The sequence below is a fragment of the Heliangelus exortis genome, chromosome 2 (genome assembly GCF_036169615.1).
Source record: "Heliangelus exortis chromosome 2, bHelExo1.hap1, whole genome shotgun sequence".
Classification (NCBI taxonomy): domain Eukaryota; kingdom Metazoa; phylum Chordata; class Aves; order Apodiformes; family Trochilidae; genus Heliangelus; species Heliangelus exortis.
In genome coordinates, this window is record NC_092423.1 from 150,171,007 (window position 1) to 150,198,473 (window position 27,467).

A 27,467-nucleotide genomic window follows, 5' to 3' on the forward strand; every position below is an offset into this window, starting at 1 on the left:
ACCATGAACCAGGAGTGGGGGTGTCCAGGGGGGGTGACAGCAAGATTTCCCCCACCATGGGGTGGGTTCATGCACCCATGGGTGCTCACCCAAGGATGGGGAACCCTCCCAAGGGGGTCCCACATCACTCTTGTGGTGATGAAACCCCCAGACCCTTGTGAGGGGTCACCCAAGCCCACAGCATCATGGAGGTTCCATTCTCCATCCCAAAACCAAGCACCCTTGGGTGCTGAGTCCCCAGAAATTCTGTCTTGACAAAGGGGAGATGCTGCAGCTGTCCCAGGAATTCCATCAGGGGAGGAAAACATTCCAGCACAACCTTCTCAATGTGTTTTGCTTCCTGGCCTGGATATGGAACCCCCCCCCAATAAAAAACCCCACTCTGGAATTTCTGGTTTGGGTGTCCCAAAGGACAACAACCCCCTGCTGGGCTGGGGAGAGGTGGGGGTCAGGGTGCAACCAATGGTGGGAAAACCCAAGATGGTGCTGGAATGTTTGGTGTGAGCTTCATGCTGCTCCCAAGACATATTCCCACTAAGGATGCTCTCAGCACATGGCTCCACACCAAGAAACCTCCTCCCCAAACCAAAAAGCTGAATTAAGATGGATGCAAGGTGGACTCTGGGTCTGGGGAGGTTGGGGTTGAGCCACACTGAGGGGTTTTACATCCCATTACATCCCAGTATGGTGACTTGTGACCAGTGGCCATGCTTGTCCCCAATATATTGTCTGACCTGGATGAAGAACATCAAGCTCCTCGTGTCACCTTGTGTTTGGGACAGCAGCACCAATAGACACAGGAATCTCTTCCCAGCCCCAAAAGCATCCCAGAAGCCTGCTGGTGAAGCTTGCCTTCAAAAACTATGGTTGAAAAGACAATTTATTGGCAAAGGAAAACATTTCAAACAAAGCCACTTCCTTGCAGGAATTGGTGGCCCTTCCCCAGGCTGTCACCCAGCTTCTTGCCAAAATGATGTCCCAGAAAAAAAAACAACAAGGTCAGCAAGGGGGGGTGTCCTGAGGTAGGTGCCAGGTCATGCCTGGCTCTGAGGTTCCTGAGCTGCTTGGGTTGGGTCTTGCTCACAGTCGGGGCTTGATCTGCAGCTGTTTGCCTGGAAGGAGGAAAGAAAAAATGTTGGAGGCCAAGTTGGATGGGGTTGGACTAATGGAAGGGGTCTGTGGGCATGGCAAAGGTCTGGAGAACCCTTAATTCTGGAGAATTCCTCTAGTCTGGAGAAGAGGAGGCTCAGGGGAGACCTCATCACTCTCTCCAACTCCCTGAAAGGAGGTTGGAGCCAGGGGGGGGTTGGGCTCTTTTCCCAGGCAACTCTCAGCAAGACAAGAGGCCATGGGCTTAAGCTCTGCCAGGGGAGGGTCAGGTTGCAGATTAGGAAAAAATTATTTCCTGCCCAGGGAGGGGGTGGATTCTCCATCCCTGGAGGTTTTTAAGAAGAGACTGAACGTGGCACTCAGTGCCATGGGCTGGGAACCATGGGGGGAGTGGATCAAGGGTTGGACTTGATGATCTCAGAGGTCCCTTCCAACCCAAATGATTCTGGGATATTCTGTGGTGTTGGAACTTAAGGAACTTTAAGTCCCCTTCCAACCCAAACCATTGTGTGATTCCATGAAAAGGTGTTGGTGGGAAGTGGGTGACATCCATCTGAACACCCCCAGGCTTCTCCTTGCCTGGTCATGGTGGGATAATGCACCAGAGATCATGGAATCATCACCATTCAGAGCCAAGAGTGCCATCAGCACTGAGCACCTGGCTTTGCTGTAGTCATGAAGCTTGAGGCAAGCCCAGGTCAGAGCAGGAAAACAAACCAGATCTTAGGAAACCTGAGCAAAGCCCAGCATGAACACATTCCTGCCTGAATTTGAGGGAGCTGGGTGCAGGCAGGGCTGTGGGAAGGCAGGTGATCAGCCCTGAGCTTGGTGCTGCTACACAAGCCTCTGCTACACCAGCTCAGGGATGCTCTGATCCAGCAGTTTGACCACACTTGGTACAGCTCCTACTTCTCACAGCTTCACAGACTGTACAACTCAGTAAAAGGAGATGGGTATTTCCAGCTGCCACCACATCAGACAAACACAGTACTGGCCAGGGGCCTGCTGAGCTTCCCACAGGAGTTCCCTCTGCTCTTCTTAACCATAGTTCCATGACCCCTGGATAATAACAGCAGAACATGCTTGTGAGGAGGTTTGAACCATTGTGTGATTCCAAACCATTGTGTGATTCCATGAAAAGGTGTTGGTGGGAAGTGGGTGACATCCATCTGAACACCCCCAGGCTTCTCCTTTCCTGGTCATGGTGGGATAATGCACCAGAGATCATGGAATCATCACATGGGTTGGGTTGGATGGGACCTTAGAGATTTTTAAGAAAAGACTGGATGTGGCACTCAGTGCCATGGGCTGGGAACCACGGGGGGAGTGGATCAAGGGTTGGATTTGATGATCCCAGAGCTCCTTTCCAACCCAAATCATTCTGGGATTCTGTGGTGTTGGAACTTAAGGAACTTTAAGGTCCCTTCCAACCCAAACCATTGTGTGATTCCATGAAAAGGTGTTGGTGGGAAGTGGGTGACATCCATCTGAACACCCCCAGGCTTCTCCTTGCCTGGTCATGGTGGGATAATGCACCAGAGATCATGGAATCATCACATGGGTTGGGTTGGATGGGACCTTAGAGATCATCTAATTCCAACCCCCCTGCCACGGGCAGGGACACCTCCCACAGCCCAGGTTGCTCCAAGCCCCATCCAACCTTCAACACTTCCAGGGATGGGGCAACCACAGCTTCTGGGGGCAACCTGGGCCAGGGCCTCAGCACCCTCATAGTGAGGAATTTCTTCCCAATGTCTTCTCTAAATCTCCCTTCTTCCAGTTTAAAGCCACTTCCTCTTGTCCTATCATTCCATGCCCTTAAAAAAATGGGAAGGCAGGGGGATGGAGGTGGTCTCTGCCCCACACCCCCCCCCCATCTGCACCCACTGGCCTCACCTCTGCTGCCCTCCTCCAGCTGGGAGTTTTTGGGGTCCCGTGAGGATGCTGGTGGCAAAGTCCTCATCCGTTTGGCACTGCCTGGGAGTGGAAAATATTTAAAAAAAAAAAAAAGAAGAGAAAGTCATCAAGGTTGTGTCAGGCCACTACGAAAATCCCTTGGGATGCAGGTGGAGCAGCCCCTGGTTCTCTGCTGCTCCTGCTTTGTGCTTTAAATGCTGCCCCCAAGGACATGGTGCCACCAACAAGAAGGATTAATTAGTCAGCAAGCAGAGAAAAAGAAATGAGCCCACCTAATTGCATCCTCTGCCTCTCAGCCTGAAGCCCCCAGCAATGGTCAGGGCTCCCCATCACCCTGTTGGTGTGGACATGAGTCCCCCCCTGGTCTTTTCTCCAGCTTTTTTTTGGTGGAGAGTTGGTTCCTCTGGAGTTGGGGATCTGTCACCCTGTGAGCCTGAAGCTTTTCCTCCTCTTCTCTGCAGCCAAGGTGGAGATGGCTGATTCCCTAAATCCCTGAGCTTCCCACAAAAGGCACAGGATGGGAGGTGTTTGGAGGTCCCATCCCAGGATGGCCCCAAAATCCCCATTATGGGTGAAAAAGGAAATAAAAAGCAGTTAAACCTTTCAAGTGAAGCTCAGAGTGAGCATCATGCCCTGCTCCAGGGATGGGCAGAGCTCTGGCAACTCATGCTTGATGCTCTCTGGCTGTGCTGGTGGAAAGCTTGGAGAATCCCCCAGAATCTTCTCAAGATGCTCTGGATGATGATTTCTGCTTTTTGTGCCTTCCCCAGATTCTCATGTGAATCCAAAACTCCATGAAATGCCTCTGGAAGGTCAAATCTTTGCAGGACAAGGCCAAGAACATCCCATGGGACCAGGGTGGACAATGTGAAGTCCTCCTCTGTTTCAACTACAACCCTGGATATGTTTTCCTGCATAGTTTCTCCTACTTTCCTTCCCAGAAGGAGGTGAAGAGGTGGCTGGAGGGTTTTCCTTCCCAGATTGAGGGGTGGGAAGGGACATGGTGACCCCTTGGGTGAGGAGAAGACCCTGAGATGAACAGGGATGGGGAAAAGAAGGAGATTTCCTGGAAAAATGGACCTTTAGCTTACTGAGCTATGAGATTTAGGAGGAGAAGTCCCCTCTCACTTGGGATTACAGGAGGTGGAGAAGATCATGGATGAACTGGAGAAAATCCAGCCCAAAATTTAGATGTTAGATGTAGATATCTAAATATTTACTTATTGTTTATATGGATAGATATAGATATATCTAAATATAGATGTTAGAATCATCAAATGGTTTGTGTTGGAAGGGATCTTCAAAGATCACCAAGCAAGGACCTCTTCAACCAGATCAGGTTGCTCAGAGCCCAATCCAACGAGACCTTGAAGATTTCCAGGGATGAGGCATCTACCACCTCTTGGGGCAACCCAGGCCAGAGTCTCACCACCCTCAGAATAAAAAAAAAACCTCTTCTTTAGATCTAATTCTGGATGATCAGCACACAACTTGCCCCCATTTCTGCAAAAAGCCAGCACTGAGACATCCACCATCCCAAGGATGATGCCCAACGTAGAGGTGGTAATTTGGGCACCTTCAAGGAGCCTTGAAAGCCCAAAGGAGAAAGTTTTGGGCTAGAGGAGGTAGGAGGACCTCAAGCAACATCTGACAACAAGGAGCCACCATGAGTTCTCCTTTCTTTTTCAACTTGGGTAAACAAACTTGCTCAGAGTCTGAGCCAGCCTGGCAGTGACACATCACTTTAGAGTTAATTTATGTAAAATAAAGAGAGCTCATTTAGCACCTTTCCACCCTTAATATAACACCCATACATCAGAGGGCTGCACAGCAGCCACAAGAGACTGGGCTATTAGTCACCAAGTGATGCAGCCAAATTCAGCTTTAGGGGAAGAGCTGATGCCCATGGTACCCCACGTCGCCTCTGACCACCTGAATTCTCCAGTTGACCCCAAATATCCCTTTTTTATTGAGCCAAATGAGTTTTCCAGCCTGGGATATCCAAATCAGGGTCCAGCAACACCAAGGGGTCAAAATCAGCATCTCCCCATTCCTGCCCCACCAGTGATGGTGGCCTTGGTCCAACTGGAAATGACTCAGTTTCCCTTGAGGAAACTTCATTAGCTAATATCTGAGCCTTGCATTTCAGAGGAAACAGGATTGCAAGAGTAGAAATATAGATTTCTTCTTTTTTGGGGAAAAAAAAAAAAAAAGGAAGCTCTTTTTAAATTGATCATCATTACCTTCTTGACTTTGGTAAGGAGCTGAGATGCTTTCAGAGCATCCACGCTTGATTTCAAACATGTGCCTCCAAAAATTAAGGAGGAGAAGAAGAAAATTAAATCAAAATCATAGAATCCTTTTGTTTGGAAAAATTTTTTTAAGATCATCGAGTCCAAGCATGAACCAGGTTGATGTAAAAAGATTAAACCAGTCCAGGTTCTCACCTTGGATGGAAGGAGACAGAATCATAGAATTTTCAGAGTTGGGAGGGACCTGTAAGATCATCTCATTCCAACCCCCTGCCATGGGCAAGGACACCTCCCACCAGATCCCACAGAGCCCCTGAGCCTTAAAAACTTCCAGTTTTTAAGCCTCAAAACTTAAAAACTGGCCAGCCTGGCCTTAAAAACTTCCAGGGATGGCTGGGGCTTCCACCACCTCTCTGGGCAACCTGTGCCAGTGTCTCACCACCCTCAAGGTGAAGAACTTCTTCCTAACTTCCAATCTAAATTGGAGTTTGAATCCATTCCCCCATGTCCTATCACTCCCTGACATCCTAAAAAATCCCTCCCCAGCTTTCCTGGAGCCCCTTCAGATCCTGGAAGGCTCCAATAAGGTCTCCTTGGATCCTTCTCCTCTCCAGACTGAATAACCCCAACTCTCTCAGTCTGTCCTCACAGGAGAGGTGCTCCAGCCCTCTGAGCATCCTCGTGGATCTTCTCTGGACACCCTCCAGCACATCCATATCTTTTTTTGTAAGAAGGACTCCAGAACTTGATGCAGAACTCCAGGAGGGGTCTCACAAGAGCAGAGGGGGAGAATCCCCTCCCTTGACCTGCTGGCCACTCTTCTCTTGATGCAGCCAAGGACACTGTTGGCTTTCTGGGCTCCAGGTGTACCCTGGTGGCTCCTGTTGAACTTCTCCTCCACCAGCACCCAAAAGTCCTTTTCCTCCTTCTCTCAAGCCCCTCACTGCCCATCCTCTGTTGGTGCTGGGTTATAAATATCTGTGGCTTTATGTCACTGGTATTGACCAACAAGCAGCAGTTTTCTCAAATATTCTCCTGGCATTCACCAAATGGAGCTTTAAGGTTGTTTAAGGGGTCTAAAAAAACCCCATGTTCTATCCATCTGTGTCTTCTTCTGTTCACAAGGGTTCAGAGGGGTCCTCTGAGAGCATCCACTGCTTGGTTCTCATCTTCTCACACATCTGCCCAACCTCTATCAGTGTTTGGGATTGCCTCAACCCAGATGCAGGACCTTGCTCTTGCTCTTGTTGAACTTGAGGAGGTTGGCCTGGGGCCACCTCTCCATCCTGATATTACTCCTGGAAAGGATGGAGCAGTGGAAGCTTCTCCTGTGGTAAACATTCCACCCCTAAAAGTGGAGAACTTGGAGAAAAAGGGGAGTTGGGGGGGTGTCACTTAACCCACCCCAGCAAACAAAAACATATTTTCCACTTTTTTGTGCATGGGAGACCCTGCAAGTGGTGTGATCAATCTTGGGTTGCATCTCATCTGCCTTCACTCTCTTTCCACCTTCCCCCCCCCCTGCTCCCAGCTTCTTCCCCTCCTCCTTTTTCTTCTCTGCCTTTCATCAGCTGCACAATCCATCTTCCAGGAACCAGGTCTATCATTTCTAGTTAGTGAAAGCTGGGCTAAGAAACCCCTTTTTTCATTATGATGATTGAGCTGCTTCCCAAGAGAAGACCTGGGGTTGGATCATGAGCTCTCCAGCGAAACCGGGGTGGCTTTTGCTGAGCTTGTCAGCCTCACCTGGAGAATTAGGACATCCAGAGCTCTTCCTCCTGATGAAAATCAACAATTTATTTTGCCTAAACCTAAGGAAGTGTCAGGCAGGTGGAGAAACTTGATGCTCTTTGCCAGGAGAAGGGAGGGAAAAGAAAGAAATCTAATAGAAATGTATTATCAAGTCCTAGGAGTGGACAGGGCAGTAAATCACACTTCAGGAGGCACCATTATATTTTTCAATAAAACCTGGACTTCCCCCAGATGCCACCAAGCTGAGTGGCTCCAGCTGCACCCGATGGGGAAGTTAAAACAAAATTTGTTTCATCCAGCAGCTGATAGAAGAGGGGTTTGAAAGGATTTCAAGGTGGGGACTTCGTGTTGGCAACCAACTGTGTCCTGGGCTGAACCAAAAGCAGCACAACCAGCAGGAAAAGGGAGGGGATTCTCCTCAACTCCAATCCTGGGTCCATTTCTGGGCTCCCCAAAATAAGAAGGACATGGAGTGAGTCAGGAGGAGGCTACGAAGATGATCCAGAGGGATGGAGAGAGTTGGGGTTGTTGGAGAAGGCTTCAGGGAGACCTTAGAGCCCTGAAGAAGCTCCAGAAAAAATGGGGGAGGGATTTCTGAAAAGGGCCTGGGGTGATAGAAAAAGGGGAAACAGTTTCAAGCTGAAAGAGGGGAGAGTGAGATGAGATCTGAGGATGAAATTCTTTCCTGTGAGTGGTGAGACCCTGGCCCTGGATGCCCAGAGAAGCTGTGGCTGCCCCATCCCTGGAAGTGTTCAAATCCAGGTTGGATGGGGCTTGGAGCATCCTGGACTGGTGGGAGGTGTCCCTGCCCATGGCAGGGGGTTGGAACTGGATGTCCTTTAAAGGTCCCTTCCAACCCAAACCATTCAATGATTCCATGATTTTATGACTGGGGAATAAATTGGATTTGGAAGACTCGTGGTCAGGGTAGGTTTTGGTGTTGGCATTCCCTCAGTTCCCTAATTCCCTCATTCCTCACACACAGTCAGAAAAAAGATGATGTTTGAGGTCCCTCCCAAACCCAAACCCAAACCATTTGATGATTCTATGAATAAAAATTCATAAAAACCTATGATGATTCTATGAATAAAAGGAGGCATGTCTGGTCCTTGACCCCAAATCCTCTCCCCATTCACTCTGCTCCATCACTGAGGGTTTAAAACATTCCTTTTTCTTCCCAAGCTGACAAGGTGGGAGGCAGCTGGAGATGCCCCACATCATGGGTTAAAGATTCCCAAGCCCCAAAGCCAGGGGATGCAGGAGAAGACAGCTCAAAATCCACCATCCAGCTATAAAAAGGTTTTCTGGAGGGACCACTGGTTATATTGATGTTTTCCCTTCCTGACCTGATGGGATGTTTGACCTCCATCCCTTTCTGGATGCTGCTGGGTTTTTTTTTATCTTCTCCAATACCCATCTGGCTCTGGAAAGGGCCTCATGCAGAGCATGGTAGCCAGAACCACCCCACTCCTTCCCAGGATCTTGAGTGAAACAGCCCCAAACATAAAAAATATTCTCATTCTTTTAAAAAAAAAACAAGCAGGGTAATGTGGGGGCTGCAATTAAATGAAAATTAAATTAAATTTAAAAATTAAATTAATTAAATTAATTAAAACAGCAGATTAGTTTATACTCAAGTGATTAATAAAGCAAAGGGGATGCAAAAGTTTCCATGTGATGTCTCAGAGCCCTGAGATGCATCCCAGCATCTCCTTGATGTTTGACACCACCAGGAGAAATCCTCCCAATTCAACAGACCCTTTTTTGCCCCCATTCCCAAAGCAAAAATATCCCTGAACTCTTTTCTGGTGGCTTTGAAGGGGTCCAAGGGTTGAATCTTTTCTGGAAATGGTTTTTCCTTTCCTACCAAAAGCACTCGGTTGAGTCAACTCCTGAAGAAACTTTGGCTGGGAGATATCTTCTTTCAATAAATTAAAATTATTCTTTTTAAATAAATTCCAGGAGTAGAAAAAAGCAGGAGGGAATGGTCAGCAGCAAGGACTAATACCCAGAATTTACTGCAAGATTATTTTTCACATGGAAAATGCAGCTGGAGGGTTGGTTCCCCTTGGCTTGGTCCTAAATCAACATCCTGCACCACCAAAAACTCAACCTGCTGCTGTTCCTCCCAGACCTTCTGCCCTTCAGGTGAGAGAAACACCTGGGATGTTGGGAGAAGCTTTGTCCACCTGGAAAAATGCTCAGATGTTTCCTTCCTTCCTAAGCAGGATGTTTAAAGGGAGAGACCCCACCATGTCCTGGCAGTGCCCATCTCTGGACATCTGGGCCAAGATGTCCTTTCCATGACTCTTCTCCTTGATTCCTTTTTTTTTTAAAGGAAAAAAATCAACCAAAAAACAAGCCACAAGCTGCAGAGGTGGGAGAGGGGCTACACTGGGCATGGCAGAGGTGGAACATGGTGACTTGACCGTGAAAACATCTGGTGAACACCATTATCTGACCTTTACTGGTGAGCAGAAGCTTAGCCTGAAGAAGACAGAATTTCACCATTATGGAAGGCTGGTTTATCTCCAGTTTTCAGGTTGCTAAATAATTCCAGAGGGGAAACAAGAGGGCTGCCCAGTGGAGGTGGTGTGATGGAGATGGGGGTCTTCAGAAATCCTGAGCAAAGTCTAAAAACTCTGGTCTCCAGACCTGAATTCCATCACAGGTGGCCAAGACCCAGAAAAAAGGGTAAAAAAATTAATATGTATGCAGCAGATTTTAGTCCTGGCAAAGGAGGGAAGAGTTGGCAGGTCTGAAAATTTGCAGGATCCTGCAAATCCATAAAGGAAGAGGGCTGGAAATGTGCAGGTGGCTTGGCCCAGGTGGAAAATAAATCAGAAAAAAAAGATTTTTGACAGCCCTTTTGTGGGACAACAAGGGTTCTGGGTCAGAGCAAGAGCCCAGTTAGAAAAAAATCACAGCACTCATCAGGTTTACTGGATGTTCCAACTAAATTGGCCACTTTGCAACAAGGAAATTAAAGAACATTGAAGTTTCTGATTTTTGTACTTTCTCAGAGCTGCCACAGACACCAGGAAATCCACTCCCAACCTTTAATAATGCTCATTATCTGCAGCACCCCAAAGCCTGATGGTACCCCAAGACTGATGGTGTCTTCCAGAAGCATCAGGGCTTTAGAAAGGGTTGAAAATGGAAGGAGGGAGGGATGGAAGGAAGAGCTGAAATATGGAAGGCATCAAGGTCCACCAGGAGGAGTCCCCTTGGTGAGGTCCCCCAAGATGAGGACCAACCCAATGAGGTTGATTTTTTTCCTTCTGAGAAGAAGGAACCCATGACCCAGAAGAGGTGTTGGAAAGCAGCATCCAGAGAGGATAAAAAAGTTGGGATTCCAACCTGATGGAATGGCATGGAGCTGCTGGAATGAGTCCAGAGGAGGCCACAAAGATGATGGGAGGGCTGAAGCACCTCTGGTATGAAGACAGGGTAAGAGAGTTGGGGTTTTCCAGCCTGGAGAAGAGAAGGCTCCAGGGACACCTTGGAACACCTTCCAGTACCTGAAGGGCCTCCAGGAAAAGTTGGGGAGGAAAAAGGGCCTGGAGGGATGGAATGAGGGGGAATGGTTTCAAGCTGAAGGAGGGGATATTGAGATATTAGGAAGAAATTCTTTGTTGTCAGGGTGGTGAGACCCTGTGCTCTGGAGCCAGGCTGAGAGAGTTGGGGGAGTTCAACCTGGAGAAGAGAAAGCTCCAGGGACACCTTAGAGCACCTTCCAGCACCTCAAGTGGTTACAGGAAAGTTGGGATTTTGGAAAAGGACCTGGAGTGCTGGGATGATGAGGAAGGATTTCAAACTGAAAGAGGGGAGATGAAGAGGAGAGAACTTATTTAGTGAAAGGATAATGAGACCCTGGCCCAGGTTGTCCAGAGAAGGTGTGGATGCCCTGTGATGATTCTGTGATATTCTGTGGTGTTGGGACTTAAGGAACTTAAGGAACTTAAGGCCAAGAGAACTTTAAGACAAGAGGCCATGGGCTTAAGCTCTGCCAGGGGAGGGTCAGGTTGGATATTAGGAAAAAATTCTTTACAGAGAGGGTGATCAGGCATTGGAATGGGCTGCCCAGGGAGGGGGTGGATTCTCCATCCCTGGAGGTTTTTAAGAAGAGACTGGATGTGACACTCAGTGCCATGGGCTGGGAACCACAAGGAGAGTGGATCAAGGGTTGGACTTGATGATCTCAGAGGTCCCTTCCAACCCAAATGATTCTGGGATATTCTGTGGTGTTGGAACTTAAGGAACTTTAAGGTCCCTTCCAACCCAAACCATTGTGTGATTCCATGAAAAGGTGTTGGTGGGAAGTGGGTGACATCCATCTGAACACCCCCAGGCTTCTCCTTGCCTGGTCACGGTGGGATAATGCACCAGAGATCATGGAATCATCACATGGGTTGGGTTGGATGGGACCTTATTGATTTTTGAAGAAGAGACTGAGCGTGGCACTCAGTGCCATGGGCTGGGAACCACGGGGGGAGTGGATCAAGGGTTGGACTTGATGATCCCAGAGCTCCTTTCCCACCTGGGTCATTCTGAAAAAACACAAAACAAACAACAACAACAACAAAAAAAAAATAAAACCCTGGCTCCATGCTTGATGGTTTGGGGCTGGAAGAGAAGAAGAGCCCTGAACCACTTGCATCCAGCTGGACCACTCTTATGGGGATAGAATCATGGTTGGAAGGGACCTGTAAGATCATCTAATTTCAGGGACACCTCCCACCAGATCCCACAGAGCCCCATCCAGCCTGGCCTTAAAAACTTCCAGGGATGGTGGGGCTTCCACCACCTCGCTGGGCAACCTGTGCCAGGGTCTCAGCACCCTCATGGGGAAGAACTTCTTCCTGATTTCCCATCTAAATCTCCCCTCCTCTGGTTTGAATCCATCCCCCCATGTCCTATCACTCCCTCACATCCTGAAAAATCCCTCCCCAGCTTTCTTGGAGCCCCTTCAGAGAGGGTGATCAGACATTGGAATGGGCTGCCCAGGGAGGGGGTGGATTCTCCATCCCTGGAGGTTTTTGAGAAGAGACTGAATGTGGCACTGAGTGCCATGGGCTGGGAACCACGGGGGGAGTGGTTCAAGGGTTGGACTTGATGATCCCAGAGCTCCTTTCCCACCTGGCTGATTCTGGAAAAAGAAAAACCAAACAACAACAACAACAAAAAACCCCTGGCTCCATGCTTGGTGGTTTGGGACTGGAAGAGAAGAAGAGCCCTGAACCACTTGCATCCAGCTGGACCACTCTTATGGGGATAGAATCATGGAATTTTCATGGTTGGAAGGGATCTGTAAGATCATCTAATTTCAGGGACACCTCCCACCAGATCCCACAGAGCCCCATCCAGCCTGGCCTTAAAAACTTCCAGGGATGGTGGGGCTTCCACCACCTCTCTGGGCAACCTGTGCCAGGGTCTCAGCACCCTCATGGGGAAGAACTTCTTCCTGATTTCCCATCTAAATCTCCCCTCCTCTGGTTTGAATCCATCCCCCCATGTCCTATCACTCCCTCACATCCTGAAAAATCCCTCCCCAGCTTTCTTGGAGCCCCTTGAGAGAGGGTGATCAGACATTGGAATGGGCTGCCCAGGGAAGGGGTGGATTCTCCATCCCTGGAGATATTTCAAAAGAGCCTGGATGTGGCACTGAGTGCCATGGGCTGGGAACCACAGGGAGAGTGGTTCAAGGGTTGGACTTGATGATCCCAGAGCTCCTTTCCCACCTGGCTGATTCTGGAAAAACAAAAACCAAACAACAACAACAACAAAAAAACCCTGGCTCCATGCTTGGTGGTTTGGGACTGGAAGAGAAGAAGAGCCCTGAACCACTTGCATCCAGCTGGACCACTCTTACGGGGATAGAATCATGGAATTTTCATGGTGTCCCTGTAAGATCATTTCAGGGACACCTTGGAGATTTTTAAGAAGAGACTGAGTGGGGCACTCAGTGCCATGGGCTGGGAACCACGGAGAGAGTGGATCAAGGCTTGGATTTGATGATCCCAGAGCTCCTTTCCCACCTGGCTGATTTTGTGATCCCTTTTCACTCCACCACCCCTCGGCGAAGGGGGTTGAGCCGAAGATTTGCATTCCCCAAGTTATCCCTCCAGAAGCCAAAGCTGTAAACAAACCCAGCCAGCCCTGCACCTCCACGGATTCCTCGGAAGCCAAAAAACCTTTTGAGCGTGCTCAGTGGAGCTGTTAAAAAAGACTGAAGTGAGCATCTTCCATTAACGTTACGACCGTGAAATATGACAATAAAATGATGGCCGTATGGTCGCAAATTTGCAGCCCGCCGAGTTGCTCGGGGTTTATCGTCACTCAAACGTGCAGAGAGCTGTAAAATGTTTACAGAAAGGGTCGTTTGCAGCTATAAAATCCTCTTTTCTCTCCTAAACAAGGCTGAGTGGAGCCATTTACAAACCCCTGAATGTTCATCGGGGGAGAGGGGAACATCTGTTCTCGCCAGGAGTTTTTCCGTGATCTTCTCGAACAAATTAACTAAAATGGGTGCTTTCTAATTAAATTAGCACTCGATTGGAATGGTTTGCATTGGTGAGCTTGCTTACAATTAGTGCAGGGAGGCCAGTTAGGCTCCAGCTCAGGCTATTTAACTGGAAGGTGAAATATGGAACAGCCCATTACCTGGGAACGGGTGTCAAGAGGGGTAGAAGAGCCCCTGCCCCCTTCAGCTTTCCCTTCCCGGATGGAGAACACGAGGAGGTGAAAGATTGGATGCCACCAACCCACCTTTCCTAGCTGGGATGCTTGTTTGGAAGAGGTTTTGCTCCACATGCCACATGAATGGCTGTTTTGGAGGATGCTGAGAAAGCACCAGAGCCCTCAGATTACTCCTCTGACCCCAAATGACAAATTTCTTCTTGCAGGAGTCACATCACTCCTTTCCAGTCCTTTTTTTCTTTACATTTCCCAAGGCCAGAGGCTGCAGACCCCTATTGAGACCCCACCAGCTGATGTTGATGCCCAGGCTGGTCCTTAAAGGTCATCTCCAAACCTGACTCCATCCCTCCTGCACACACAGAGAGTTGTTTTGCTTCATTCCACCTGCATTTAGGATTAAAAGGGCATTTTCCTCAAATTGTGATCACTTAACCACTCAACCCAGCTTGCTCTGTGGTATTAACCTGTCCCTCTTATTTACTCCCCCACCAATTTGTGTGTCACCTTCAGCCTTTACAAACAGAAACCCAACATCATCCCTGGCACAAAGGCTGCAGCAGGGAAGGCACAGACACTCCCCCCAACCCAAACCCTACTGCAGACACCAGCTACTACCTAGAGCTACTCCAGGACTCATCCTTACCACCCACTCAGCTCAACCCAGCACCTCAAGCACTGCATAATTTGGCCACCAGGAAGCATTTGGTTCTTTAGCAGCATCATCCTACCCCTTTTGGGGATGATGGCTCATTTTAGGGTGGTCCTCAAGGCCAAGGCTCCTTTTCTCCTCTTAGATGATGATGTCTTCTGGCTTCTCCCATGCCCCTGAGCCCCTTTGGGTTTCTGCTGAGATGAGATCTGAATTATCAAGCACACCCCAGTGCCAAGCACAGCCTAAACCCGGGCACCAAACCCCATCCTTGATTCACCAGGTGAGATCTCTGCATCCCTTTGGCAAGGAAACTGCTTCATCATCAGATGATTTTTACAGCCAGCTGCAAATTCTGCCCCCTTTCCCTTTCCTGTGTCTCCTCCAGCATCTTCATGCCACATGTTCCCTGGGAAAAGGAGCATGGGGGGGATGACAACCCCGACCTGGCATCCACCAGCTCCCTGCAGCCTTCCTTCCAACATCCCTTGGGTGCCCTACAGAGGGACAGGAGTTGGACTCCATGATCCTGATGGGTCCCTTCCAACCCAGCATATTCAATAATTCAATAATTCAATGATTCAGTGATTCAATGATTTTATGATTCTGATTCTATGATTCCATGATTCCTACTCATCCATCCACCCCAAACGCCTGGAATTCATCCTCCCTGACCACATCAACCAGAGTTAAGAATAAAAGGACACCCTTGCTGCCAAGATGATGGTGCTTCTGCCCTCTTGACAGGGTTTACACCAGGCTGCCAAGTACAAACCAAGGTGTTTTGACAGTTTTCTTGTCCATCCTCATCACAGAGATAGAAAAACCCAATTAAGTCGCTGCTTTGGGAACTCTTCCCCGGCCCCGGTGTCAAAATCAAAAGGGAGCTGAACCAGGGCCAAGAAGAAGGAAGGAGGGAGGGACACAGAGGGGAAAGAAATCCCTGAAAAGGGAAGCTGAGAGCTTCACCCCCAACATCACCAAGAAGAGATTTCCCAGCTGGAAAAAAATCCCTCATTGTCTCCACCGTGCTGTGGTTGGACAGCGTATGCATTCGGCTGTGACTTCAGGAATATGTTGCTAATCCTGGGAATTTTCTTTCCTACAGTGTTAAGGCATCTCAGCCCTTCCTGGCTCAAAGTGCCTTGTGGTTGAGCCAGGAAAAAACCTTGGAGATCCTCAGCACTCAGTTTGTGGATGACCAGACAAAAGCCCCAAACCCTGACTTTTTGGCGCTGGGTTTATCCCTTTTCCCAGTGGGATTGGGCTCCAGCTGCACATTTGGTTGGAGGAGGCACAGGATCCAAGCCATGGAGGGATGCTCTACAGTTCATCCCAAGCCACATCTTGTGGCAGCTGAGCTGGTGGTGGGGATTTCATCATTACTGCTGCAAAATATTTTGATTTCTGTGCATTTTCTGTTTCCCTTTCCGTGACGGGGCTGGGGAGGGGCTGCACATCCCTCCAGTGAAGGACAGGAGGTGAAAATGAAAAAATGAAGCATCACCTGGCTAAAAAAAACCCTTCCACCCCACACAGGGCAATGCAAAATCTCTGCCTCACCCTCTCCATCTCCTCTGCTCCTGTGGAAACATCCTTGGAATGCACCAAATTCCCATCCCTGCTCCTAAAGCTGTTGGTGATGAAGGGATTTTCCAGTGTGGGAGCTGAATTAGGAGAGCACCAACCCAGGACAATGTTGGAGAGCCAGATATGTGGCTAAACTCCACCCCAAGACACTGCAGAAAACCAAACATGTTTCTTCTCACTTCAACAACTTTTCCCTGATTTTTTCTAATTTTTTTTTTTTTTTTTTCCCCAGGAAACATGTGCAATGGATGATCCAGGAGTCTGGAAATGGTCCAGAGATCCTTGTGGAGGTCCAGCAATGAGGCCCAATCACTGCATCCCTCTGAAACCCCCTGAGGAACTGCTGTGGGTTCACCATAGGAACAAGATTGGATTCATCACCAGATCATTTACAGGAAGAAGAAGAAGAAGCTGATGATAAAAGATGGGGATAAAACCCTACCATGTGGTTTCAGGAACAAAGCCAGGGGCTCATCCCCAGATGCAGCTCCCAGTTGGAGCTTTTGGTGGCTCACAAGGACCACCAATCCCACCCAAACCCATGGAGAGCAGCAGGAGAATAAATCCTGGTGAATCAGAATCAGCTTGGAGCACGTGTGAGGAGGAGGAGAGAGCAAATGCTTCCTACCTGATTCATCCTCTGACTCCTCCTCATCCTTCTCCACTTTGATGTCCAGGTCACCAGGGGATGTGAAGGACTGGAGGGAGATGAAGGATGGGAGCTTTTGCAGGCAGCTGGTTGGTGAGGTGTGTGCCTCTTTCCAAAATTTCACCTCTTGCTCCACGTTGGAAGGTCCAGGCATTTCTCCATCACTGTGGAGCTGAGCTGGATCATTCCTACAGGAGGCAAAAAAAAAAAAAAATATATATATATAATAAGGGCAAAATAAAATGATCCAACTTTGGCAACATCACGTGCAATGGGGTGACCCCATCAGAGCTGCACAAGGCTGCCCCTTATCTCCAATTTAGTCATTTAATGTTTTTTGGAAAGGACATTTAAAGATCTTCTAGCCCAACCCCTTTCTAATGGGCAAAGAAATCTTCTGCTGGATCAGGTTTCTCAAAGCCCCATCCAACCTGACCTTGGATCTTTCCAGGGATGGGGCATCTACCACCTCTCTGGGCAACCTGGGCCAGTGTTTCACCACCCTCAGGGTTAAATATTCCTTCCTTATACTGAAACCAAAAGCTTTCTCAGTTTAAAGGGAGTTGTCCCCAGTCCTGTCACTTCAGGACTTGGTGAAAGTCTGTCCAAGGACAAGTTCCAGGTCTCCTTTAAATAATGAAAGGCCACAAGAAGGTCTCCATGGAGCCCAACTCTCTCAGCCTTTCTTCACAGCAGAGATGGTCCAGCCATTGATTTATCTCCATGGTCTCCTCTGGACCTGCTTTTACAGGACCACATCTTTATTGAGCTGAGGAGCCCAGAACTGGACCCAGAACTCCAGCTGAGTTCTCACCAGAATGAAGTAGAAGAGGACAGTCCTCTTCCTTGTCCTGATGATCAACCTGCTGATAATACAGCCCAGGACACGTTGCCAGCTTGTGTTGAGCTCCTCATCACCCAACACCCCAAGTCCTCTCAATCCATTCTCTTCCCAACCTGGATTTGTCCTTCAGATTGCCCTGAGCTATATGTAGGACCTTGCACTTGGTCTTGTTGAACTTCATGAAGTTCACATTGCCCAAAAAACATCTTGGATTCTTCTGAAGTTTCTTGTTTCCAAATTGGATTCTCCTGCTCTGTGCTTCCCTGGAGCTCATGGAGGTTCTGCACTCCCCTTCAGCTCCTGGCTGAACATCCAAGCTCCTGAGTGGGGAGTTGGGATGGTTTGGGACATCCTGCTGGGCTTGGCTCTGCCCCAGCCCTGCCCTCCTCCTCCAAGTTATTTTATACCTCATTCCCACCAGGGATGGGAGCTGGGTGTCATTCCAAGGTTCTTCTGTCACCTGGGATAAGTTCAGAGAGCTGATCACTTGTCCCCCTCTGCTACCTTACAAGGATGAGGACTTGGACCAAGAGCATGGACCAAACCAGTACAATTCCCAGGTCCCAACTTTACCTCCATGTTATGGAGAAGCCAAAGTGTCCAAGCCAGGATTTTCTCCTCCTTCTAACAAGGATTTTTGGGTTAAATTTTAATTCCCTTGGTTTGTGGTCGTTTTTCAGGTAGGGCTCGGGAATGAGGGCAGAAGAAGGCAAGAGTGTCCCAGGCTCAAGTGAATTTATTTCCTTGGAGGGATGAGGATCAGAGGTGTCCCTCAGCCTGCAGGTTCCAACCCAAAAACATCATCTTTGCCCAGAGATCTCAGAGAGGTTCCAAGGATTAACCAAGAAACCAGTCCAGCATCAAAAGGCTTTACAAAACCTTTTATATCTCCATGTCTGTCTCCTCCTCTGCTTCTTCAGGCAGTTGAGTGCCAAGCCCCTCCATGCCACACTCAGCTCTGCTCTCCATCACGGATTTGAGGAAAAGAGAGAAAAAAAGGAGGATGGTTTCCTGTTTTCCAGAAATCTATGGATAAGCTGTTTTGGTGGTGAAGTCTCCATCTTCCAGGAGGAAGGTCTAGAAAGGCCTCGGAGATACTTGGAGGTGATGAAGCTCTGGGTGACACATTTCTGAGGGTGAAGATCCCCAGACTCCAAAGGCACCCATTGGGTAGCAAGATGCTCTCCATCAGCTCTTCCTGGAGACCTTTCCCTCAAGCATGGACCCAACCCAACCCTACTGCCTATGGTGGCTTTATTGAGAAGGAACCACGGTGACCCAAATCAGGGACATCTTAAAATAAACCAGAACATGGAAAGAGACACATCTGAAAAGAGAAAATACTCAGAGCAAGCTGGGAAGAAAACTTGAAGAGCACCAAAGTGAGTTTCTTCTACTCTTTCCTACCTGACTGGCTCCTCCCTGACCCTTCTCCACTTGGAGGGGGGATTTTTCCAGTCCCCATCTTCTGTCTCTCTGGGGTGACGTTTCTTCTGGGGGTGCAGGAGCTTGCACTGGGCACCCCTGGGGCAAACACCTTTCTTAGCAAAGTCAGGGCAAACCAGTGTGTGCTTCTTCTTGCACTGTGAGGGACAAAAACAACAAAAAAAAAAGAGAATAGGTTTGGGAAAGGCAGCAAAAGCCCAGTGAGGAGAAAGGTTTCTGAGAGCTTGGCTCCTTCAGGTGGCACCAACATGTGGCTACAGGAAGAGAGGAGCATGTTGGTGTTTCTTTCTCTATCAAAAATACTTTTTCATGCCAAAATATCATTAAAAAAAATATTAGTCTCTTCCAAGAGATGCTACACACTCACCCACAACTTTCTAAGCACCTGATTTTAAGGATTCAAATAACCAAAGTCTTCACAGCACCCAGGGTGGTGGTGTTGGGAGGACCCAAAGAGTTTAACTAGGCTGGAGAAGACAGTTCCAAAGAGGAGACAGGATTTTCCTGTCCCAGACATGCCTTGTGGAAAGGAGCAGGGAAAAGAAGGACTGGAGCATGGTCCTTTTCCGACTCATTTTCACAGGATGACAAAATGTCTTTGGTTGGAAGAGGCCTTCAAGATCATCCAGTCCAACCTTTGGCCAACACTGGAAGCTCATTTTTGGATTATTGCCTGGACTGCTGAAGGTGTCCCAAGGATACCTGGGGCTTGGGAATATTATTAAAAAAAAATATTAGTCTCTTCCAAGAGATGCTACACACCCACCCACAACTTTCCAAGTGCCTGATTCTAAGGATCCAAATAACCAAAGTCTTAACAGCACCCAGGGTGGTGATGTTGGGAGGACCCAAAGAGTTTAACTAGGCTGGAGAAGACAGTTCCAAAGAGGAGACAGGATTTTCCTGTCCCAGACATGCCTTGTGGAAAGGAGCAGGGAAAAGAAGGACTGGAGCATGGTCCTTTTCCGACTCATTTTCACAGGATGACAAAATGTCTTTAGTTGGAAAAGACCTTCAAGATCATCCAGTCCAACCTTTGGCCAACACTGGAAGCTCATTTTTGGACTATTGCCTGGACTGCTGAAGGTGTCCCAAGGATAGAGATCAACCCAGTCTACTTGGGGCTTGGGAATGAGCTTGGCTGATGCTCCCCTGTCCAGGGAGGACATTTTTTTGGTGGCTCCCAGCAGCCGAGGTCACAGCCATCCCTGTAGTGGGAAGGAGACATCAGAAGTGCTCCACAGCTTCCCCAGGACGTGGCTTTCTGCTGGGAAATGACACTTTTTGGCACCAGAAAATGCAGGAAGAAATTCAGGCAGGGCAGAGGAGATACCTTCAGGTGTGGCTTCTACCTGGGTGGCTGGGACCACTGGCCAGGGGCTTGGAGAAAGATCAGCCTCTCCCAAATCTCTAATTTTTTCCAACACTGTGACAACAACACCCAACAACCCAGAGAGCTCATCCTGGTGTATCCCCAGGGATAGAGGGTGGGAGCAGGTCCTGGAGTTCTGCTCAGCCCCGAAATGTCCAAGAGGAGCCATTTACATCAGGGATGTCCCCTCCTGCCCCAAGTTGATGAGCTCTTGTAGGGCACCATGACAGCCACAGCAAGACACAACCCAACCCACTGGGTGCAACAGGTCCACAATACCAGGATTCATCCACCTGTTCACCTTCTCCACCAGGAAAGACACCCTGGATTTAGCCCACGTGGGTCCTTCCACGCTTGGATGCCCATGCTAGAAGGTAGCAAAGATTTTCCTCCTCCTTTGCACCATTTGGGGGGGAAAAAACAGGACAAATCCACAGAAGAAACACAGGGAGGGTTTCAACATTTTTGCCTGTTTCTAAAAATCCATCTTCCCGATGATGTGGGATGCAGGTGAGCTCCTGCCCTTTGAATGCCATTTGACTTAGGGGCATGGGAGCAGCTCCCCGTGGTGACCTTTGGGATGAAGTGGCCACCCCACTGAGCTCTGGGAGGTTTCTCCTCAAAAGGGCAGAAAGATTTGGCAGCTCCACTGCCCGAGGCCGAGTGGTGAAGTCGGCAGCGGAGCGAGGAGCTCATTGCTGGAGGTTGGGGAGGGCACTGAGCAGCAGGAGGGCTGGGAACTCAGATGGGCAGATGGATGTTGGCTTGAAAGGGGGGGAAAGCACTGAAACAGAATTATTTTCCACTAAAAATTCATTAAAAATTCCAATTCCTATGATTTTCTCTCTCTGGTTGAGGGATCTTCAAGAGCAAGCACCCAACGGGCAACCTGGAAGTAAAGTCATCTCTAAACAGCACCCAGGCTTGGATCTTACTCCAGTCTCATGGGGCAGTTTGGGTCAAAAGGGACCTTTCAAGACCACCTAGTCCAACTTTCTGATTGTGGGAAGGGACACAGATAAGTTGACCTCATGGCACATCTGTTCTACTGCATGCTGGAAGGTTTCTTGCCCACCTTCCACATCTCCATCCATGTGATGATGGTAGCACTCTGCAAACATTTTATTGCTTACAAAACCACCTTGAAGTCATTTACTGCTCATTATCAGCAGGGTGAAAGCTCTTCAGAGCCTCTACCCAAGAAGGTGAGATCTTCTGTACCAAATCATAGAATTGTTTGAGTTGGAAAAAACCTTTCAGATCATCAGTTCCAACTCTTAACTCACCAAGTCCACCACCAAACCACGGCCCTCAGCACCACATCTTCATGATGGTGACTTCCAGGGCCTGATAACCCTTTGGGTGAAGAAATTATTCCCAATATCCAATCTAAACCTCCTCCAGAGCAACTTGAGGCTGCTTCCTCTTATCTTATTGTTTATTCCTTGGGAGAAGGGCCTGATATCCCCTCACCCCAACCTCCTTTCAGGGAGTTGCAGAGACTGAGAAGCTCTCCCCTCAGCCTCCTTTCCTCCAGGCTGAGCATCCCCACTTTTTCAGCTGCTCCTCACTGGATTTCTGCTTTTGTGTAGAGCACAAAAATGGACTTGGGAAAGGGAAAAACAAGACAAAAAGAGCCCTGGCCTCAAAAATCTACACAGATCCACCACCTTGACAGCCAACGGGGATGCTGCAGTGCTGAAGAATGATGCTATTTTGGGGGGAAAAGCAGCGTCCAAGGGGCGAGTTACAAATCCCCCCCAGGGCTTGGTGCCACGGTCCCAGCTGGGAACCAATCTCTGAGCTGATCATTTGAGTGGATCACATTTATTGGCTCCATGGCAAAAAGATACTTAGTAAAGAAAACAAACCATCTGTGACTAATCCCAGGGCTGTGTCCTCAGCTCAGGTTTCTAATGGTTTTTCCACGCCGCTCTTCCTCAACCCCTCGTCCATCACCGCTCTCTCAGGCCTGGTGAGGTTGGGATCACCTCCCCCCCCTGGGCTGGGATGGTTGGAAAAGCCCCTTTCTCTTTGTTTATTTCTTGCAGCTCTTCTGCTCTTGCTGGGGCAAAGCTGCTGTGGGGCTGGGTTGCTGTGGGTGTCAGCTGGGGTGAAGCAGAGAGGGGCTGGGGGGTGGCAGACGTGACCTCGCACTTGGGGGGCCATCTGATCCCTTCTCCACCTGTTGAGGTGGCTAATTATACCCCCCCGTGGGACCCCTGCCAACCCACAGGTTGGACCATAAAAAGAGGAAAAGGAAAAAAAAAAAACAACCAACAAACCAAGCCTTAGAGACGACAGAAAATTCACAGCGCCTCTAAAAAAAAAATAAATACAAAAAAAAAGAAAAAAGAAAAAATTGGGAGAACCCCCCCCCCCCCCTCCTGCTGGCTCCATCGTGTGCTGATGAGGATGCCACCAACTTGTTGATGCTGTCCCCACCCTGGTCTCTTCACTCTGGGGTTCCCCCTTGCAGCCTGTCTGGAGGTGCCCAGTGCTGGGATGGTGCCCAGTTGGCAATCCCTGAGTCTGGGACTCCTCCCTGGCTGCCAAAGGAGCTTTGGGTGAAGTTCAAGGTTCTGCCAACGACCTACAAAGCCTTAAATGGCCCAACAAGCCCAGACTGGCACAGGGAGGGGGACAGGGGTGATGGAGTTTGCAGGGTGCAGCCTTCTTTAGCATGGAGCTGGCAGAGGAGGAGGCAGCAACTGGTGTAAGGTCCCAGCTGAGCCTCAGGAATGACATTAATTAACATTTTCCATGAATAAGCTTGACAGGAGGTGGTGGAGGGTGGGGGAAGGCAAAGCTGGGTTACTGGGCCAATCAAGAACCACCCAGTGACCTTACTGGGTGGGAATGAGAGGTCCCATCCAGCCTGGCATTCCCAGCTCTGTTCCACCAGCCATTTACCCAGGTTGAACTTCTCTTCAGGATTCTCTCACCCACTTGCTCAGTCCCTTCTTTCCTAGCCCTGGGGGACAGCAGGTGACAAATGCCAGAGCATCTTCCCATCTTCTTGGGATCATGTCCATCTCTCTGTCTACCATGATGGATACAAATCCAGTTCTGACATGGAAACCCAGGATGATGAAAGGACCAAACAGATCTTCTGGGAAAGGGGAGCAACAAAAGCACGAGTTAATCCCCAAATCTAAGTGCCTCAACTCAAATAATTTTTAATTTTTAAAGCCCTTTGCACACCCACACAGCTTCTCCAGAGTTATTCCAGGGAACCCTGTGACCCAGTGGAAGGATGCAGCAGATGGATTGATGTCAGATTGTTTTCAGGTCCTTTTTACCCACCACATCTCAGCACTAAGTGGCTGTTGGGAAGTTCTCACTGGTGGAGCTGTTTTCTGACACCACTCTGAACTGACAGCCAGTAAATAGCTTTTTTTTTTTTTTTTTTTTATGGCTTTTTTTATAATTAGGTGCAGAAGGAAGCAGCCTTAAAAAAATATATGTATATATTTAAAAATATTCCATCATTAAAACCTGGAGGACAATACAGCCAAACATCACCCAAGCTGAAGAATAGAATCATGGAATTTTCAGGGTTGGAAGGGACCTTTAAGATCATCTCATTCCAACCCCCCTGTCATGGGAAGGGACATCTCCCAATAGATCAGGTTGTTCAGAATCCTCTCCATCATGGCCCTAAAAACTTCCAGGGAAGAAGAACTTCCAGATGAAGAACTTCTTCCTAACTTCCAATCTAAATCTCCCCTCCTCTGGTTGGAATCCATTCCCCCATGTCCTATCACTCCCTGACATCCTAAAAAATCCCTCCCCAGCTTTCCTGGAGCCCCTTCAGATCCTGGAAGACTCCAATAAGGTCTCCTCAGAGCCTTCTCCTCTCCAGACTGAATAACCCCAACTCTCTCAGTCTGTCCTCACAGGAGAGGTGCTCCAGCCCTCTGATCATCCTCATGGATCTTCTCTGCACACCCTCCAGCACATCCATATTTTTCTTGTAAGAGGAGCTCCAGAACTGGACACAGGGTCACTTCAGCATCACGGATTGACTTGGAAGGGACCATAAGGATCATCTCATTCCAACCCCCTGCCATGGGCAGGGACACCTCCCACCAGATCAGGTTGCTCAGAGCCTCATCCTGCTTAAAAACTTCCAGGGATGGATGGAGCTTCCACCACCTCTCTGGGCAACCTGTGCCAGGGTCTCAGCACCCTCATGTGGAAGAACTTCTTCCTAACTTCCAATCTAAATTGGAGTTTGAATCCATTCCCCCATGTCCTATCACTCCCTGACATCCTAAAAAATCCCTCCCCAGCTTTCCTGTAGCCTCTTCAGATCCTGGAAGGCTCCAATAAGGTCTCCTCAGAGCTTTCTCCTCTCCAGACTGAATAACCCCAACTCTCTCAGTCTGTCCTCACAGGAGAGGTGCTCCAGCCCTCTGAGCATCCTCATGGATCTTCTCTGGACAGGGATGTGGCACCTACCAGGTCTCTGGGCAACTTAGTCCAACACCTCAGCACTGGATGTTGGAAAACAATTACTGGAAAACAATTTCTTTTTTATGTCCAATTTACATCTTCCTTCTTGGAGTTTAAAACTTGTTCAGGTAAAAAAATCTCTCTCCATCTTTCTTATCTGCCCTCTTTCTATATTTAAAGGCCACAAGAATGTCTCAACCTGGACAACCCCAGCCTGTCATCCTCAGCAGAGCTCCTCCAACCCTCTGATCATCTTTGTGGCCTCCTCTGGCCCTGCTCCAACACCTCCATGTCCTTCCTGTGTTTGGGAAGAGGGATGCAGTGTTCATTGGGGATCTCTTAGGAGTGGAGCAGAGATGCTCTGGATGCAGCCCAATAGACAACTGCCTCTCAGGACTGCAAGCACACATTTTTGTTGGCTCATTTCCACTTTCTCATCCATCAATACCCCTGGGACCTTCTCAGCAGGGCTGCTCCCAATCCCTCAGCTTGTACTCATATCAGGAATTACCCTGACCCAGGTGCAGGACCTTGCACTTGAGGAACCTCATGAAGTTCCCCTGATCCTGCTCCTCCAGCCTGTCCAGGTCCCTCTGGATGGCATCCTGTCCCTCCAGGGAATCCCCATCACCTCTCAGCTTGGTGTTATCTGCAAACTTGCTGAGGGTGCAATGTGTTCTTAATGAAGATATTAAATCAGTCCCAGTATGAACCCTGGAGGGACACCACTTGTTACTGGTTTCTCTTTGGACATTGAGCCACTGAGCCTGATTCTTTAGATCCATCCAGAAGGTGAATCCCCAACCTGGGACTGACCTCTCTGTGGAAATATCTCCAGCATTCAATCATTCCCTGCATTCCCCATTTCCATCAGGGACCCTCACAGCCTCATCCCTCACACCCCAAAGCCACGATGGAGCCATTTTCCCACCTGGGGAATCCACCCATGGTGATCACCAACCCCAAATCATCACCATCAGGGATAGAGCAAACCAGTCCATCCCCAGACATCCCTCCCAGTGTCATCTCCATCAGGACCAGGTGGCTCAGGGAAGGTGTCACCCACTTCTCATGGGATGCAGGGAGCAACAACAGAGAAGAGATGGGAACAAAGGGAGATTCCAGCAAAAGCCAAGATGAAATCTACTCCTCTTGGAGTCCATCTGAAGAGAAGTTCAAGTTGAAATCAAGAACTCCCTGCCTCATCTGTACCTTCCCACTTCACAGCTGTGATTCAGTGACTGCTTTTCCCCCTCAGCTTCCTAATTTTCAGGTTTTGCTCTGCTCCTCCTTCTACCAAGTGCAAGAGAGAAAAAATCACAGCCCAGGATTTATCTGGGTGCTATTATCAACTAGCCCAGGCTATTAAACAGTTCAAGTTTGCCCTGATAAGCAAGATCTTTAATGGAAGCACCTGAATGCTGCTGAAGATACTATAGTTAAATAAAAGTAGCAATAAGAACCCTCATTATACCATTACATTAAATAAGATGCAACTGGAAACCCACAAAGATTTCCGTGGCGATACATGGGGAGGATTGGGCATGGCAAGAAGAAGAAAAAAAAACTTGATAGGCTTCAAAACTTCCTTTTTTTGTGGGCTATGGAGAATTTCTGACAGAAAAATCCCATTGTCAGTGCTGGGATTAGGAGATGGAGGGGCTGGAGAAGAGCAATGGAGGTGGGGAAGGGTCTAGAGAACAAGTTTCATGAAGAGTGGCTGAGGGCACTGGGGGTGTTGAGTCTGAAGAAGAGGAGGCTGAGGGGAGACCTCTCTGAAACCACCTGAAGTGCAGTGATCAGCTCAGAGATTGGTTCCCAGCTGGCACCGTGGCATCAAGCCCTGGTGGGGATTTGTAATTGGTTCCTTAGATGTTGCTTTTCCCCCAAAATAGCACCATTCTTCAGCACTGCAGCATCCCCATTGGCTGTCAGGGTGGTGGATCCGTGTAGGTTTTTGAGGCCAGGGCTCTTTTTGTCTTGTTCTTCCCTTTCCCAAGTCCATTTTTGTGCTGGGAACTGCTCTACACAAAAAGCAGAAATCCTGTAAGGAGCAGCTGAGGGAAGTGGAGATGCTCAGCCTGGAGAAATTATTGTGATGAGGCCCAGGTGTCCCCAGAGAAGCTGCGGCTGCCTCATCCCTGGAAGTGTCTCAGGCCAGGTTGGATGGGTCTGGAAACATCCTGGGCTGGTGGGAGGTGTCTCTGCCCATGGAAGTTGGAACTGGATGAGCTTTAAAGGTCCCATCCAACCCAAACTACTCAACAATGCAATGAAAGATGGAGGTGGATGCTGGGAATGAGCCAGCAAGCACCTGGATGAAGGTTCACAGGTTGGTTCCTCACTGATTACAAGTGTTTAAGGGAAAGGGCAAGCTGGAGGTCAACCTGGGACCAAGGGAGGGGTAAAAAGATGCAGAAAGACCAACATAGCATGACTGTGAGAAAAGAAAATTGGTTTTTACTTAGCAGGCATAAGAAAGAAAAAGAAAAGAAAAGAAAAGAAAAGAAAAGAAAAGAAAAGAAAAGAAAAGAAAAGAAAAGAAAAGAAAAGAAAAGAAAAGAAAAGAAAAGAAAAGAAAAGAAAAGAAAAGAAAAGAAAAGAAAAAGAAAAGAAAAGAAAAGAAAAGAAAAGAAAAGAAAAGAAAAGAAAAGAAAAGAAAAGAAAAGAAAAGAAAAGAGAAAAGAGAAAAAAGAGAAGAGAAGAGAAGAGAAGAGAAGAGAAGAGAA

The 27,467-nt window shown here is 48.5% G+C and overlaps 1 protein-coding gene across 1 annotated transcript in view; it reads right to left on the reverse strand.

The window, feature by feature from the left end:
• Nucleotides 1-862: 862 nt before the first annotated feature.
• The window catches only part of ZC3H3 (zinc finger CCCH-type containing 3), a 216,577-nt gene continuing 189,972 nt past the window's right edge, over nucleotides 863-27,467 (reverse strand). Inside the window, exons 10-13 of the mRNA XM_071738554.1 lie at nucleotides 18,870-19,045; nucleotides 16,598-16,806; nucleotides 3,007-3,087; nucleotides 863-1,112 (exon numbers count right to left, since the gene is read on the reverse strand). Of these exons, the coding sequence (XP_071594655.1) occupies nucleotides 1,081-1,112; nucleotides 3,007-3,087; nucleotides 16,598-16,806; nucleotides 18,870-19,045 (498 nt within the window). The 3' untranslated portion in view covers nucleotides 863-1,080. The remainder of the gene's footprint in view (nucleotides 1,113-3,006; nucleotides 3,088-16,597; nucleotides 16,807-18,869; nucleotides 19,046-27,467) is intronic.